This window comes from Danio rerio, chromosome 9 (genome assembly GCF_049306965.1).
Source record: "Danio rerio strain Tuebingen ecotype United States chromosome 9, GRCz12tu, whole genome shotgun sequence".
In the NCBI taxonomy this organism is placed as follows: domain Eukaryota; kingdom Metazoa; phylum Chordata; class Actinopteri; order Cypriniformes; family Danionidae; genus Danio; species Danio rerio.
In genome coordinates, this window is record NC_133184.1 from 5,395,001 (window position 1) to 5,413,302 (window position 18,302).

The 18,302-nt window shown below is 36.4% G+C and overlaps 1 protein-coding gene across 2 annotated transcripts in view; it reads right to left on the reverse strand.

The window, feature by feature from the left end:
- The window catches only part of nalf1b (NALCN channel auxiliary factor 1b), a 237,135-nt gene that overhangs the window by 13,268 nt on the left and 205,565 nt on the right, over window positions 1–18,302 (reverse strand). The window contains exon 1 of one of the 2 annotated variants that reach the window (XM_073912452.1): window positions 258–565. The exons of the other annotated variant lie outside the window; for it this stretch is intronic. Coding sequence (XP_073768553.1) covers window positions 258–392 — 135 coding nt within the window. The 5' untranslated portion in view covers window positions 393–565. Of the gene's footprint in view, window positions 1–257; window positions 566–18,302 lie in introns of those variants that run through there. 2 annotated transcript variants of the gene reach the window in all.

Genomic DNA, 18,302 nt, shown 5'->3' on the forward strand with positions numbered 1-18,302 from the left:
TAAAATGTAATAAAGCGTTTTCAATATTTTTGAAAATTGCACGTTATTTATTTACACAGCCATAATTCTAAAATTAATAGTAGCTAGCAATAGCAATAGTAATACCAGAATGGAGAAAAAAAAACATTTATTTAAAATAACCCAACGCGTTGGGTTAAGTTATATAACTTCCACAGACCGAAACAGTTAAACAAGCCCAAACAAACATGAACACCTCCTTTCCCGCATCACCACCATTCTGCAAACACGCCACAGACCTGTTGCTGCAATATGTCGCAGTCAGCGTGCAGAAATCCTCGACTCCATCTACAACAGCAGCTCAGGCAATTATGAGCGCAATGAATCACTGTCTTAAGCGCAGCGCCTTTATCCCGCACACAGCTGTACATCATGTCACGCAGCCGTCCCCAATGAAATATTTATGTGGCGTCACTCATGTAAACTCTTTAAAAAAAAACACATTTCCTTCCTCAGCCTTGATCCTCCACCGCTTTGGCTCGCCTGTAAGTGCTTATTAGATTTGCAGAGAGCAAACCTCTCAGCGGGCGTTTGCTAATGCCTGTTCATATAATGAATCCCTCCTGAGACAGAGGTAAAGCAGACGTTTGTGGAGGATGACGGATCACAGAGAGAGGTACGACCGCTGCCTCCTGTCTCCTCCCCGGGTCATTTCAGGCAGACCTGATTGACATGCAAAGCAAACAGCTCCTCGGAGGTGAAACGAGGTTTTGTCGGAGTCACCCGAGGACACTGTTGATGCTCTCGAGTCAGTATTGTATTTGATCGATAAAAGAGGAGGAAGAAGACAATGGAAAATGAAATTACAAGATAGCTAAAATACAGTTTCACTCATTAGCATAAAGTCTTGTCCTTGTTGGGAGAATTGCACAAGAAAGGGAAGAGACTGTCTGACCTACCTGCGTTTTTTTATGTCTAAAATGTTTTGAGTTTGTCCTCATTTAACCACATCCAAAGTCAAAATGCATACTATAAGTGCGCAATGATGCTAGGTTGATGTATGTTTAGCTATTGCGGATGACTTTAAGTGAAGTTTCACAAACTAATTTCAAGAAGAGCATGTGATATGATCGACTACAGCCAGGGCCGGAGCAAGCTGAACTGCCGCTCTAGGCAGAGGACGATCACGCCGCCCTCAACCCCAATGTGTGAAAACGAAAGTGACCGGTTATGAAAATGAAGTGAGGTGTCACGGACCTCTATTCTGCCGCCCTATGCATGGATATAACTGAGGTGCTGAGGGAGGGAGGCAGGGAGGGAAGTGTTGCCGACGCTGCTCTCTCTATTCTGCCGCCCTTTGCGCGGACATAACTGAGGACGCGCGGGTGACGCGGACCTCTATTCTGTCGCCCTATGCGCGGATTTAACTGAGGACACGCGGGTGGTGAGGGAGGTGTCGCGGATATAACTGAGGATGTGGGTGGTAAGGGAGGTGTTGCGGACGCCGCCCTCTCTATACTGCCGCCCTAGGCAGCCGCCTATGTCGCCTCTATGGACGCGCCAGCCCCGACTACAGCTGATCCTTATCGCTAATCATTTGCTAGCCTTTCAGATCATTCCAAAACTACTATAAAAGTCCTGCCTAAACTTCATACCTTATCTTGATTTTTGGACCCCATCTACCCAATGGGGTGAAGTCAGAATTATTAGCCCCCATGAATTGAGGTTAATTAGGTTAACTAGGCAGGTTAGGGTAATTAGGTAAGTTATTGTATAACGATGGTTTATTCTGTAGACTATCTGAAAAAATATATAGCTTAAAGGAGCTAATGATATTGACCTTAAAATGGTTTTTAAAAAAATTAAAAATGCTTTTATTCTAGCTGAAATAAAACAAATAAGACTTTCTCCAGAAGAAAAAAAATATTATCAGACATACTGTGAACATTTCTTTGCTCTGTTAAACATCATTTGGGAAATATTTAAAAAAGAAAATAAAATTCAAAGGGGCTAATAATTCTGACTTCAACTGTATAAACCATTTATTGTCACAGTCGTGTAAATGATCAGTTAAAGCCTTTTTGTTTATTCAGATCTTATTTTTATTCAACTACAGCAACAGCTGGATGCCTTCATCCATATAAGGAATTATTTCCTAGAATGTTCTGCTACTTTTGTGAGGCATACGGTATATGGAATTTCTGCTTAGCTTCAGTGGGTGACCATGTGAGAGTTGCAGAGAGCTAGCTCCTGGCAATATTAAGTAACTGGAAAAACCTGGTATATGTCAATGTTTGCTACATTAATACTAGTATTTGTGCATTTATAAATACCAAAAATAACTAATAAGCAGCTTTGAATGCTACTATTAGTAATTTTATATATTTTCAAGGGGTTTGAAAACATTAAAAAAAAGATTTTAAAGCACAACTTTTGAAAAAGTATACCATTATCACTTCCTTGTAAAAAAAAAAAAAAAACAGAAGTACATAATGTTTACTTCAACTACTTGTCATTCCATTAATTGAATGTTATTATGTCCTGTATATTAAATTTAGCTTATGAATAAATCATGTTCAGTCGCACACTAGCTTTTGCAGTGGTATTGAAATACGTGTATAAGCATTCTGAAATTGCTCCAGTAATGGACTTGGTACTGTGACAACCATAGTAAAAAAAGTGACGGGTGAAGTGTTGTGACAGTGACAGACAGTTTTAGAAGTATAGCAGTGTGGTATGATGATAGCTTCAGCCAGTCATGCTCACTTGAGATGTTCACACACACATGCTCACACACACACACACACACACACACACACACACACACGAGCAGGGCCCTGGAGACTGTGAACATGGAGACGTGCTGGTGGCATTTGGAGTTGGCACATGATGACATTAATCCAGAGCTCATTTGCAGTGCTAGTAAGGCAGGCCTCCTCGTTTTGACAGAGAGGAGAAGCTAATTCCTGCAGACAGTGCTCGTTTTACACACATGAAGCCTGGACGGCTGTCACATCCTTATTCTGGACTCTTAATCTGTTCGGTCTACATGAATATTTCCTATCACAATCTTTACAGTACATACTTGGTCTTATCGGAAACAACCAATGGCAACCGTGAACAAAAAGAAAATAAGGCTTTCATGGATTGTGAACATTCAGACAAAGGCTGGAGTCAATTAAAACGTTTTTTGCACATTGGTTGGGAACATTTCAATTAAAAAGTTTAAGGTTGGAATGACTTTTTTTTTTTTTTTTTTTTGCATTTTTAAAGTAGTCTATCCAATCCCCAATCCCAATTCTACCCCTTAGCCCTTCCCCTTCCCCCTACCCTCGTTTTGTGCATGCCCGTGAAGGGGTAGTGGTGTCCCAATTCTCTTCAGCTTAAAGGCGTAGGGCTAAGGGCAAGAAGTATACACCCCTTCAAACATTGTTGTCGCTACGCCACTGGATCTATAATCCCTGATTATACCTTCTGTACAGCAGTCCCACAACATTCTGACACTCGATGACTCTGGACTACCCTGTCAGAAAAGTCTAGAGGCTGTCAATATGCTTTTTACAGTGCCTGCTATTATGCTAATGTAGTTTTTGGTGTGTTTACTTGATGAATATGGATAGATACGATCTTATTGCCACATTAGATGGTTATGATAACATAATATATTCCTTTAAGTGATTTCCTGAAGACAAATGCCAAAAAATAACACATCTGGAATTACTACAGCAGTCACCATCGTTTGATCTCATATGAAGCAAGAGATGGCGATGACATATGATGACGTGTGCAGGTGCTGTAGTGCTGTTCCAATTCTTAGGGGTACATTTTGAAGCCCTTCCCCTTTCACCTTCAGTTGTAAGAGCCAAGGTTGAAGGGGAAGGGGTAGGGGTACAAAAATAGAATTAGGATTGGGCCTTAGTCTTATTCTTTACGGAAGATTGCTTCCACCGCTGAATAAAAAAAAATAAATGTCATATTTCTGACATAATTTGTTACAATTATGAGTTTGAAGTGGTTAAAAACTTGCAAAAGTAAAACCATTAAACAACACTAATTCAGGAGAAATTTAACAACATTTTTGATTTACGTCAAATGTTGCCTGCTGTATATTCGATTTATAAATGCCACTCAATATCGCAAGCTTATATTTTAGTAATAAATCAAGAATTGGGACAATTGGAAAGTATAAATGTCAATTTTGAGGGGAAAAGAAGCAAGTTTACAGTATATATTGAATTTTCCACTGTATTCCAATTTAAACTGACAGTTTATTTTCAAATTCTTTTAGGAAAATAATTGAGTTGTAAAGTATAATCCTAGAATTGTGAAGTATAAAATCTGGATTGCCTGAAAAAAAGAAAAAGTGAATTAGTCTTTAATTTTTGATTCTTTAATTTCTGAGATATTAGGTAAAAATGTTTCCCAGAGATGGGTTCCGGCTGGAAGGGCATCCGCTGTGTAAAAATGTGCTGGATAAGTTGGCGGTTCATTCCGCTGTGGTGACCCCGGATTAATAAAGGGACTAATCTTACATGGAAATGAATGAATGAAGGTAAAAATGTTTAAGTATCTTGGGTTTTGTTCACAAGAGAGGAAAGGATGGAACATGAGATTGACAGATTGGTACAGTGGCAGCATTAATGCGGTTGATGTAACCCTCTGATGTGGTGAAGAAGGAGCTCGAAAGGCAAAGCTGCTCATTTACTAGTTAATCTACGTGCCTACTTTCAGCTTGAATCCGAGTTCTTGTCCAAGAACTAGAACTCGGAGACAAGCGGCCATAATGAGTTTCCTTCGCAGGGTGGCAGGGCGGCAGGGCGGAAGCGCTCATTCTTATAGGTAGGGTGAGGAGCTCTGTCAACCAGGAGGAGCTCCAAGGAGAGTCTCTGCTCCTCCACATTGAGAGAAGCCAGCTGAGGTGGCTTGGGCATCTGGGGGGCTCCGAGGGGCATTAATAATAAACATTAAAACTCAAAACTTGATTCTAGATTTCCTCTCTAGATTCTACAGAGATTTATTCATTATTATTATTTTTTTGTATATTAACTGCATATTAAAATATAGTTTAATATATACTTAATATGGCGAAGCAATGGAGCAGTAGGTAGTGTTGTCGCCTTACAACAAGAAGGTCGGTGATTCGAGCCTCAGCTGGTTCAGTTGGCATTTCTGTGTGGAGTTTGCATGTTCTCCCTGCATTCGCGTGGGTTTCCCCAGGTGCTCCGGTTTCCCCCACAGTCCAAAGACATGTGGTACAGGTTAATTGGGTAGGCTTAATTGTCCATAGTGTATGAGTGCGAGTGTGTTTGGATGTTTGCCAGAGACGGGTTGCGGCTGGAAGAGCATCCGCTGCGTAAAGACATGCTGGATAAGTTGGTGGTTCATTCCGCTGTGGCAACCCCGGATTAATAAATGGACTAAGCCGAAAAGAAAATGAATGAATGAATATATACTTAATATATAGTTAATATAATATATTTAAATACAATAAATTCCCAAATAAAAAATAAAACATCAGTACAGTAGTTGCATTAGTAGTACAGAAGGAACATTCCACTATTCATGATGGTTTTGAAAAGAAGTAATAAGTTTTAAAATCTTGGTTATAGAAAGATTTTACAACAGATAGAACGTTTTTAAAAGAACTATGATTAATATAGGCTTCTTGGCATTCGTCGGGGACCCCCTAATCACCCGGGGCCCTAAGCAGCTGCTTACATCACAAATACAATAATACACTTATTAATACACCGATTAAAAAACAAATACATCTAATAAAAACAACTTCTTCCAATGTAATATAATAAAAAACAACCCCTTTCAGTGTTTTGTCTAACATTCCTGAAAGCTCTCTCGGCTGCTGAATATGTTTTATTGTGGCGCAAGTTCAACATGACCCCTGAATCTCTGCTGTCCGGCGCTCCATTAGATACGTGATGAGGGGTGAATCCTCTCAGATGAGTATAAATGCACTATCGCTGCTAAACACAACCTGAAGCTGCATCACGGATGTGCAGTCTGCTGCTGAATGTGCTGAAGGACGCTGCGCTAAAAGGCCCATTTATGTTTCTAATAGATGGTTAAATCTGCTTCTGTAAACTTGTGCAGTTATGACCTGAATATCTGCCTCGCTGCTGTATCTAAGCGGCTTATTTAATTTATAATTTTAAAAGTTTAATCAGTCAGTTAATCTGATGTCAGCGAACTCATTTTATCATAAGTTATGATGTGTGTTTTTCAGTCTTCTGTCACTATTTTCCCTCTGTTTTTGTGGCCAGCAGATGGAGCTAGCATGCTAAGCTAAAGCATGGCAGATTCCCGCACTCAGCACTAACTCATTCACTATAAGTGGGGGTTACAGTATCTGTAGCATTTCATTCATTTCAATGACAAAGTCACACAACCACGTGGAAGTAGGTCGATGGAAATGCGCCATCTTTTCTCATGGGTGCACAGTACTGCAGCCATTGTTTTGAGTCATTTGACTGAACTTAAATGATAACTGAAATTGATTTGATTGATGTAGCAGTCAAATGAACTGGAAATAGTATTATAGTTACATTGAGCACCAAAAGTCTTTATTAAAGGCTACTTCTGGCATGATATTTGTCGAAGTACAGTAGTGAAGACTGTCAGTATTAGAAGTGATGATTCAGAATCATGAAGACCTTTTGATCCAGTTTTCAAAACAGATTCATTTTATGACTCTTTTCTTTAGGAGACAAAATACAACTGGAGACCAGTTAGTGTATATTTGGTCTTATTTTCACTTGGTATTAACATGAATTCAAATGTGATTTGTACTACTGTAATACCCTACAATAACATATGCAACTTAAAAGAATAGTTCACCTAAACATGAAAGCGAACTATTGATTAATTAGCCTGAATGATCAAATCATTTAGCATAGCAGCCAAAACAACTGGTAATAGTTATATTGTGTCATTGAGCTCTAAAATATTTTTATGCTACTTTTGGCATGATATGAGGCAGTTTTTTCTGCATTATATAAGCTGAAGATACTCAATATTAGAGATGAATCAGAATCATGATCAAATCTGATATTAATTGCTGACATTGATCTAGTATAGCAGCCAAAACAAATGTTAATAGTTTTATTATGTCATTGAGCGCTAAAATTCATTTTATGCTACTTTTGTCATCATATAAGGGCAGTTTTTCTGCATCATATATGGTGAATATACTCAATATTAAAGGAGATTATTCAGAATCATGATTCATCAGACCATTTGATTCTGTTTTACAAACAGATTCATTCTGTGATTCTTTCTTTAGGTGCTAAAATTACAACTGGAAACCAGTAAGTGTCTTTTTGGCCTTATTTTCCCATGGAATTAACATGTATTCAAATGTGAATAATTCGCACTATTATTTTAACAAACCCTTTTTACCATATGCAACTTAAAGGAATAGTTCACTCAAAAATAAAAGACAAGATTATGCCAGATATTGATAAAATTATCTATAGCAGCCAAAACATATGGTAATAGTTATATTGTGTCATTGAGCTCTAAAATAATTTTTATGTCATGATATGAGGCAGTTTTTCTTTATTATATATGCTGAATACACTCAATATTAGAGGAGATGATTCAGAATCATGATTCATTAGATCTTTAGATCCTGTTTTTCCAAACAGATTCATTCTGTGATTCTTTCTTTAGGTACAAAATTACAACAATAACTGGGATCTGGACTGTTGGCCTTGTTTTCACTCTGTATTTACATGAATTCAAATGTGAATTGTACTATTAAATTAACAAACCCGTATTACCATATGCAACTTAAAGGAATAGTTCCGTCAAAAATAAAAGACCAAATGATACTGATAAAATCATCTAGTATAGCAGCCAAAACAACTGATAATAGTTATATTGTGTCATTGAGCTCTAAAAGTATTTTTATGCTACCTTTTTCCTGAAATAAGGCAGTTTTTTCTGCATTATATAAGCTGAAGATACTCACTATTAGAGATGAATCAGAATCATGATTCATCAGACCATTTGGTCTTGTTTTCCAAACAGAATAATTCTGTAATTCTTTCTTTAGGTTGCAAAATCACAACTGGAAACCAGTGTGTGTTTTTTTGGCCTTATTTTGACTTGCTATTAACTTAAATTCAAATGTGGTTTGTACTATTGGCAAACCCATATTCCCGTATGTAACCTAAAGGAACAGTTCATCTGAAAATGAAAGTCTAAATGATACCATTATTGATCAAATCTGATATTAATTGCTGACATTGATCTAGTATAGCAGCCAAAACAAATGTTAATAGTTTTATTATGTCATTGAGCTCTAAAATTCATTTTATGCAATTTTTGTCATCATATAAGGGCAGTTTTTCCGCATCATATGTGGTGAATATACTCAATATTAAAGGAGATGATTCTGAATCATGATTCATCAGACCATTTGATTCTGTTTTACAAACAGATTCATTCTGTGATTTTTTCTTTAGGTGATACAATTACAACTAGAAACCAGTAAGTGTCTTTTTGGCCTTATTTTCCCATGGAATTAACATGTATTCAAATGTGAATCACACTATTATTTTAACAAACCCTTTTTACCATATGCAACTTAAAGGAATAGTTCACTCAGAAATAAAAGACAAAATTATACCAGATATTGATAAAATTATCTATAGCAGCCAAAACAACTGGTAATAGTTATATTGTGTCATTGAGCTCTAAAAATATTTTTATGCTACTTTTGTCATGATGTGAGGCAGTTTTTCTGCATTATATGTGCTGAAGATATTAATATTAGAGGAGATGATTCAGAATCATGATTCATCAGACCTTTGATTCTGTTTTCCAAACAGATTCATTCTGTGATTCTTTCTTTAGGTTACAAAATTACAACAATAACTGGGATCTGGACTGTTGGCCTTGTTTTCACTCGGTATTTACATGAATTCAAATGTGAATCGCACTATTATATTAATAAACCCTTGTTACCATATGCAACTTAAAGGAATAGTTCACTCAAAAATAAAAGACCAAATGATACTGATAAAATCATCTAGTATAGCAGCCAAAACAACTGATAATAGTTATATCGTGTCATTGAGCTCTAAAATATTCATATGCTACTTTTGTCATGATATGAGGCAGCTTTTCTACATTATATGTGCTGAAGATACTAATATTAATATTAGAGGAGATGATTCAGAATCGGGCTAAGCAGCAAGAAGGTCGCTGGGTCGCTGGTTGGAACCTCGGCTCAGTTGGCATTTCTGTGTGGAGTTTGCATGTACTCCTTGCCTTCGCGTGGGTCTCCTCCGGGTGCTCCGGTTTCCCCCACAGTCCAAAGACAAGCGGTACAGGTGAACTGGGTAGGCTAAATTGTCCGTAGTGTATGAGTGTGTGTGTGGATGTGTATGTGGATGTTTCTCAGAGATGGGTAGAGGCTGGAAGAGCATCCGCTGCGTAAAAAAACTTGCTGGATAAGTTGGCGGTTCATTCCGCTGTGGCGACCCCGGATTAATAAAGGGACTAAGCCGACAAGAAAATGAATGAATGATTCAGAATCATGATTCATCAGACCTTTGATCCTGTTTTCCAAACAGATTCATTCTGTGATTCTTTCTTTAGGTTACAAAATTACAACAATAACTTGGATCTGGAGTATTGGCCTTCTTTTTGTGGCACGCAAAATGAAGAGCGGGCGTGGTGGTGGGTGGTATATGTCGCGGGGGTGGGGTGTGTGTGTGAGTTGGTGGGGGGGGGGGGGTGGGGGAGTGGGGGGGTCGCTAGGGGACTTCAGCTCATTTTGGAAGGGCACTTTATATCCAAGACTAAAAAGGGCATATGCACTGCACAGATTGAGCCCTATGTGTGCACGTGCCTGATGGGGGAAAAATAAAAACATGAATCAAAAAACACAGAAAGCTGCTAATTTACTGTTGTTAATTTTTTTTCAGTGTACACCACAAAAATGTAAGCCAAGGCACATATTTTTAATGAGTCTGGGCGAATTAGTCAAGGTACCAAAGTGCACAAGAAGCATTTGTTTCGGGGCTAAAATGACAGAGTAAAGCTCACTTCAAAATGTAGATGCGGTGGGGGAAACAGGGCAGAAGCGCAGCCGGAATCAAGGGCAGTTTGTGAAGCAGAGCTTCGTCACTTTTCTTGCTCCCAGGCGTCAGCAGACAGAGGATGGTGTGATCTCATTAGTATGAAGAGCGGAGGGAGAATCTGTACTGTCTCTGCCCTACTTACCTAAACCCTCCACTGCCTGCGCACAGACCTGCCTGAACCTGCTGCATCCAACACTGCTTCTGCTCACATGATGAATGACCATCCAGAGAGAGGAACATTTCCATCTTACATAAGCAGACTCTGCCCTTCCTTTTCCTGCAGTTATATAGTGGCATTGGTAACACTTTAAAATAATAGTATATTAGTTAATGTATTCACTAACATTAACAAATAATTTGTACATTTAATATTACATTTAATACAGTATTTATTCATCTTTGTTAACTTTAGTTCATGTTAACTCAAAGTCAGAGTGCATTAACTAATTTTATCGAGCACAACTTTTGATTTTAATAATACATTTTTTTTATGTTAAAGTGCTCATTCTGAAAACGTACCTCTGTATACATTTCTGGAGAGCCCCAAATGTGTCCAGGAGCTATATTTTTTGCAGTTTTTGCTTTTGCCAATTTTCAGATCTAAATTTTTTCTGACTGACTGACTCACTTCCCTACACCCAATCGACAGTTTTAAAATGCAATGCAAAAAATTTAAAAAAGCCCTCGCCTTTACCACATTCTCTCCCTGTTATTTACTTGTTTATTTATTTATTTAGTTTTAATTTTCTGTTTCTGTCTTACCTGCTGTTATTTAAAACATTAGCATCTGCTAGTAAAAATGTTTTTTTTTTACATTTTTTTATAATTTCATAAAGCTGCATGAAATACTTTTAGATGAAAGTCATCATGTTTTAGATTTCGGTTTGGCTTTTTGACAGTACAAGTGTGAGTATAACAAAAAACTATCAATATTTAAAGTGAAAAAAAAAGATAATATAGAATATAAAACGTTGAGATAAAAATAAAAAGCTAATTATTCTGTATATGAATCTTAAAAATACAGATAGTACTCATTGAATTATTATTTTTTAATTATATATTAACACATCAATACTTTTGTACAAGTCCAAAGAGATGTGGTATAGGTGAATTGGGTAAATCCATCCTTCTTTCTTACCTATCCATCCATCCATCTTTTCTTTCCTTCCTTCCTTCCTTCCTTCCTTCCTTCCTTCCTTCCTTCCTTCCTTCCATCCATCCATCCATCCATCCATCCATCCATCCATCCATCCATCCATCCATCCTTCTTTCTTTCTTTCTTTCTTTCTTTCTTTCTTTCTTTCTTTCTTTCTTTCTTTCTTTCTTTCTTTCTTTCTTTCTTTCTTTCTTTCTTTCTATCTATCTATCTATCTATCCATCCATCCATCTTTCTATCCATCCATCCATCCATCCATCTTTCCATCCATCCATCTATCCATCCATCCATCCATCCATCCATCCATCTAGCTTTTCATCCATTATCTATCTATCTATCTATCTATCTATCTATCTATCTATCTATCTATCTATCTATCTATCTATCTATCTATCTATCTATCTATCTATCTATCTATCTATCTATCTATCTATCTATCTATCCATCCATCCATCCATCCATCCATCTTTTCATCCATTATCTATCTATCTATCTATCTATCTATCTATCTATCTATCTATCTATCTATCTATCTATCTATCTATCTATCTGTCTGTCTGTCTGTCTGTCTGTCTGTCTGTCTGTCTGTCTGTCTGTCTGTCTGTCTGTCTGTCTGTCTGTCTGTCTGTCTGTCTGTCCTTTCTTTCTTTCTTTCTTTTTTCTTTCTTTCTTTCCTTCCTCCTTCCCTTCCGTCCTTCCTTCCCTCAAAAATCTGTACATCAGCTAAAGCCTGGTTCAAAATTCTAACTCTATAAGCTACCAATATAAAATAAAGAACATTCACAAAAACTGCATTGACCTCCACACAATCGTTCTTTCTTTTCACTCGTCGCTTTTAGTCCGACAGTGTGTGTTTAACTTTCCATTCTCCGACATTAGCCGCGCTGTCCTGCAGGACTGCATTATTCCATTATGAGTGGGGTTAATAACGTTGTAATTGATGAAAGGCCTTTTCTGCAGTCTCGGTATTGGCTTTTAAAAGCCCCTATTGGCCTGTCAGTGCCTCTCCTTTGATGTTTTATTCGGCCTGTCCCTGTGAAGCCCTGACCAGCAGACACGACTCAAAACAAACAAAAACCTTCCTCTGACAACCAGCAGCTCAAAGTCTTGTATACTTAAAGCAAGGATTCAGACAGGAGCAGATGCAGAACCAGCCCGCAGGAGTCCTCAGTGTCATGACAAATAACAATTAACCGTTTCGACGTGACTCATGATTTCCTCTCTGAAACCACTGCGACTAGATCAAATTGGAGCTAGGTTGATGATAATCTTCTTGAGCTAAGAAGGTTCTCAAGGTTTTGTCATTTGCAATTTCTGAGATATTAAAGTATTTAAATTTAATCGGAAAATACAGCAGTGACATGACGAAAACTCGCTAATCAAGTCAATAAAAACTAGCAAGCACATTTTATACACAATAGGGTCCCACTTTATATTAAGTGGCCTTAACTAATATGTACTTACACAGAAATTAATAGTTTGTTACAATGTACTTATTGTGTAAATACATGTATTTATTGTGTACTTATGCTTTATTAAATACCTGTATGTAATTACATCTTTAATTACATTTGTAAATACACTGTTGACCATTCCTTACACCTTAACCTACCCTTAAACCTACCCATGCCACCAAACCTGCAATAACCCAACCCCTATCCCAACTCAAGAGCACCACAAGTGTTCACAAATACATTATAAACACAGTAAGTACATTTTATTTTTTTTTTTGATGCAAGTACATAGTAGTTAAGGACACTTAATATAAAGTATGACCCACAATAGTAATTCAAACTGCTTTTTACAAAAAAGAATAAAAGAAACATAAAACACAAGTACTAAAATAAGAAGAACAACGAATAAAAAAAGATTAAAATGTGTCTGACGTTACGGTGTACTGGTTCCTATTCAAAACAATGTTATGAAACTCATTAAACATGTTACATTTGATGATTTAAAGAGATCCCAAAGCTTAACATTCTTTCTTCTGTAAAATACAGACAATGTTTTGAACAAGCTGCTGGAAACGTGTAACCATTGACTTCCATATGTTTTTATTACTATTGAATAGTCATTAATGTCTGTGGTTACAGGTTTTCAGTGTTATTCAGAATATCTTCTTTAGTGTTCAACATAGTAAAGAAATGCACGAAGGTTTGGAACCACTTGAGGGTGAGGATATACTGAGTAAATGTTCATTTTTGGTTGAATTATCACTTTAGGACAAGTTAAAAGATATTGAAGTTTTACGAGGTAATTTATTATGCTTCTTTAAATTCTTTCCTAATAATAACATGATTTTTAATTCACCTCTTTTGAATAAATTAGTTAACCAACTAACTAACTAACTGACTAACTAACTGACTAACTAACTAACTAACTAACTAACTAACTAACTAACTAACTAACTAAACAAGTACATTAAAAAGGTATCCTATTAAAGGTAGGATTAATAGAACTAATACAATCCCTAATAAATGTTTTTGTGAATACAAAATATTCTGACCTTGAATACATTTTAAATGAAGAATGTTTTGTAATTCTGGCTCAAGAATAATATAGTTTATGAATAGTTATTGTAACAATTCATTCATTTGTTCATATTCCTTCAGTTTAGTCTCTATTTCACAGGACACTGCAGCGGAATCAACCACCAATTATTCCAGCAATGCAGTGGATACCCTTCCAGGTGCAACCCAGTATTGGGAAGATGAAGTGATTAAAATAAAAGATGCAAAATCAGAACAATCTTATAATGTCAAGAATACTATTAAGTTTTTGTTTGTGAATCCAAAATATTTAACTGCAATAATAAAGAATTTATTTCTTATTGTTTGTTTTATGAATCCAGCTTCTGATTGGATGATTGCTTTATATATTCACGACCATTAAGGCTGCATTTTTAAAAATGAAATAAATCAATGAAGAAAACGAAACGATTGACACTGTATGTTTTATTACTATTGAAGTCGGTGGTTACAGGTTTTCAGCTTTATTCAGAATATCTTCTTTAGTGTTCAACATAGTAAAGAAATGCGTGAAAGTTTGGAACCACTTGAGGGTGAGGAAATACTGAGTAAATGATTATTTTTGGTTGAGTTATCATTTTAAGACAAGTTGAAAGATATTGAAGTTTTATGAGGTAATTTATTATGCCTTTTAAAATTATTTCCTAATAATAACATGATTTTTAATTCACCTCTTTTGAACAAAGTAGTTAACTAACTAACTAAAGACATTAAAAAGGTATCCTATTGAAGGTAGGATTAATAGAATTAATACAATCCCTAATAAATGTTTTTATGAATACAAGATATTCTGAACTTGAATATATTTTAAATAAAGCATGTTTTGTGAATCTGGCTCAAGATTATTATAGTTTATAAATAGTTATTGTAACCATTCATTCAAACATTCATTAATTCATTTAATCATATTCCTACAGTTTAGCCTCTATTTCACAGGACGCCGTAGCGGAATCAACCACCAATTACTGCAGCAAATGTTTAACGCAGCGGATGCCCTTCCAGCTGCAACACAGTACAGGGAAGTTGAAGTGATTCAAATGAAAGATTCACAATCAGAACAATCTTATAATGTCAAGAATACTATTAAGTATTTGTTTGGGAATCCAAAATAATTAACTGCAATAATAAAGAATTTATTTCTTATTGTTTGTTTTATGAATCCAGCTTCTGATTGGATGATTGCTTTATATATTCACGACCATTAAGGCTGCATTTTTAAAAATGAAATAAATCAATGAAGAAAACGAAACGATTGACACTGTATGTTTTATTACTATTGAAGTCGGTGGTTACAGGTTTTCAGCTTTATTCAGAATATCTTCTTTAGTGTTCAACATAGTAAAGAAATGCGTGAAAGTTTGGAACCACTTGAGGGTGAGGAAATACTGAGTAAATGATTATTTTTGGTTGAGTTATCACTTTAAGACAAGTTGAAAGATATTGAAGTTTTATGAGGTAATTTATTATGCCTTTTAAAATTATTTCCTAATAATAACATGATTTTTAATTCACCTCTTTTGAACAAAGTAGTTAACTAACTAACTAAAGACATTAAAAAGGTATCCTATTGAAGGTAAGATTAATAGAATTAATACAATTTCTAATAAATGTTTTGTATGAATACAAGATATTCTGAACTTGAATATATTTTAAATAAAGAATGTTTTGTGAATCTGGCTCAAGATTATTATAGTTTATGAATAGTTATTGTAACCATTCATTCAAACATTCATTAATTCATTTAATCATATTCCTACAGTTTAGCCTGTATTTCACAGGACGCCGTAGCGAAATCAACCACCAATTACTGCAGCAAATGTTTAACGCAGCGGATGCCCTTCCAGCTGCAACACAGTACAGGGAAGTTGAAGTGATTCAAATGAAAGATTCACAATCAGAACAATCTTATAATGTCAAGAATACTATTAAGTATTTTTTTGGGAATCCAAAATAATTAACTGCAATAATAAATAATTTATTTCTTATTGTTTGTTTTATGAATCCAGCTTCTGATTGGATGATTGCTTTATATATTCACGACTATTAAGGCTAAATTTTTAAAAATGAAATAAATCAATGAAGGAAACATGTAACCATTGACTTACTGTATGTTTTATTACTATTGAAGTCGGTGGTTACAGGTTTTCAGCTTTATTCAGAATATATTCTTTAGTGTTCAACATAGTAAAGAAATGCATGAAGGTTTGGAACCAGTTGAGGGTGAGGAAATACTGAGTAAATGTTCATTTTTGGTTGAATTATCACTTTAAGACAAGCTGAAAGATATTGAAGTTTTTTTCTACTATGAAAGTCAGTAGTTACAGGTTTTTAGCTTTCTTCAAAATATCTTCATTAGTGTTCAACAGAATAAAGAAACTCAAAGGTTTAGAACTACTTAATGAGAAGTAAATAGTGAGCGGATTTAAACTTTAGTGTGAACCACCCTTTTAACAGCACAAATCGAACATCCCCTCTGAAATGAAAAACCTGCTCAAATGCTCCTGCTTGAGAATCGCCGCTGTATTTCACAGCATCTGTGTAGCAGCGAGGAGTCGTCCTGAGACTACAGACTGAACCCTCGCAGGACACGAGGAGGTCAAAGATCATGGACCGCCGCCATCCGCAGGGAATGAGGGGGTAAACGAATGCACGACGGGTCAAAGAGCAGTCGGCGCATTTACCACCGCCAGAGTGCATTACAACACAGCCCCGGCCACAGGTCAGCTCGCAATCTACAGCCCTACATTCAGACTCGCACAAAACAGAGGCGGTTTAATCAGAGAGAAAGAGAGAGGGAGATGACAGAACTGCTGCTGAAAAATACCTCAGCTTCACAAAACCAAGGCTGCATTGCAGAAGCAGAAGCTGCCTACAAATGAATTGAGGCTCAGAAATCAATATCCATTCTGAATGTTTTTTAAAGGGATAGTTCACTCACAAATGGAATTCGGAGTTAATTTACCCACCTCCTAGTCATGTACAATATCACTGGCCTTTTTCGTAGAACATTAAAGACTATTTTTAGCTGCAACTGTGGTGCTTCATAAAATGGTGATTCATAATATGCAGGTCAAGGGCAATTTGAATGACGAAAAACTAAACTAAACTAAACTAATGAATCGGAGCTTTATGAAGTAAAATGATTGGTCTGTCAAGAAACCTAACATTAAGTTTACTAGGCATGCCACAATACAGTTAGCCTATGGTTCAATACATACCTTGTGTCATGTCTTGGCATGTCCTGATGGCAAGTAAATTAAGAGCAACTTTTGTGTGTGTGTGTGTGTGTGTGTGTGTGTGTTAGTGATGGGTCGTTCATGAACGATTCGTTCATTTTGAACAAATCTTCAATATGACTCAGAAACTACGAGTCCATTTAGGGAGTGATTCGTTCATACAATCTTCAATATGACTCGGAAGCTACAAGTCCTCTTAGGGAGGGATTTGTTCATCCGCGCATGCGCACATTTGTGCAGGTGGTATCGTTCATTTCAAGTCTTTTGAGTCGTTCATGGCGGAAAGGCAGAAGCCAATAATATGCGTTTAGAGACGGAAAAAGAATTGATCCGTTCACCTCTCGAGTCCTCTATCGGGTCTGAGTCATTCGTTCCTCACGGGCCAATCATATGTGTTTAGAGCCGGAAAAAGAGTTGAACCGTTCATCTCTCGAGTCCTGGGGTTTGTGACATTCTGTCATGTGATGAACGAACAACTCAAGAACCAGAAGATCGGCTCAGACTGTGTACTTTGGTTAAGATCATTGTGACTGTCAGTGTAACATGAGCGAACCACTGACATTTGAAGACATGAAGAGGTGAGCTGAGCAGAGAGACAACAATACCTTCATAGACAAAAGAGAAGGTAAACATTGAATTATTATTTTCTCCTTCTTATAGTATTCTACTTATGACTTATTTGTCGTGTGATCAGCCTTTTGGGCTAGTTGTAGATGTGTTTGGAAGCAATTCGTAACATTTTAGTAATATTTTGGCAAATTAAACCAAATGAACGAAATGACTCGAAAAAGATTCGCTCATCTCGATGAACAAGACTCAAAGATCCGAATCAGTAAAATGATCCGAACTTCCCATCTCTAGTGTGTGTGTGTGTGTGTGTGTGTGTGTGTGTGTGTAAACCATCCGTTTAAACTCATACTCCTACAACAGCAGAATAATGAATAATTTAGTCACAACCTATTTTACTCACAGAATATAAATAATGTAACAATTAAACCCACTGTTATTACAGCTTAAAGACTCATTAATCCTTCTAATTCAGCTATATCATTACAAATCACCATAGACAGCCCAAATCAACAAAGCCTAGTTTCAGCGGAGACACACAAAGCAACACGAGTTAATTAGCCTTCAAGTAGAGCGTGCAGCGTATTTCCCAAACATCCAAACGAATATACAATACACCGGCAAAGTTTTTTTTTTTTTTTTAATAAACAATGCCAACAAGATTCTTAAATACAAATCTAGCAGTCATTAACAGTCAAATACAAGGTAACACTTTAATTTAAGTAGACACAGACTTGTTATATGCACTCAG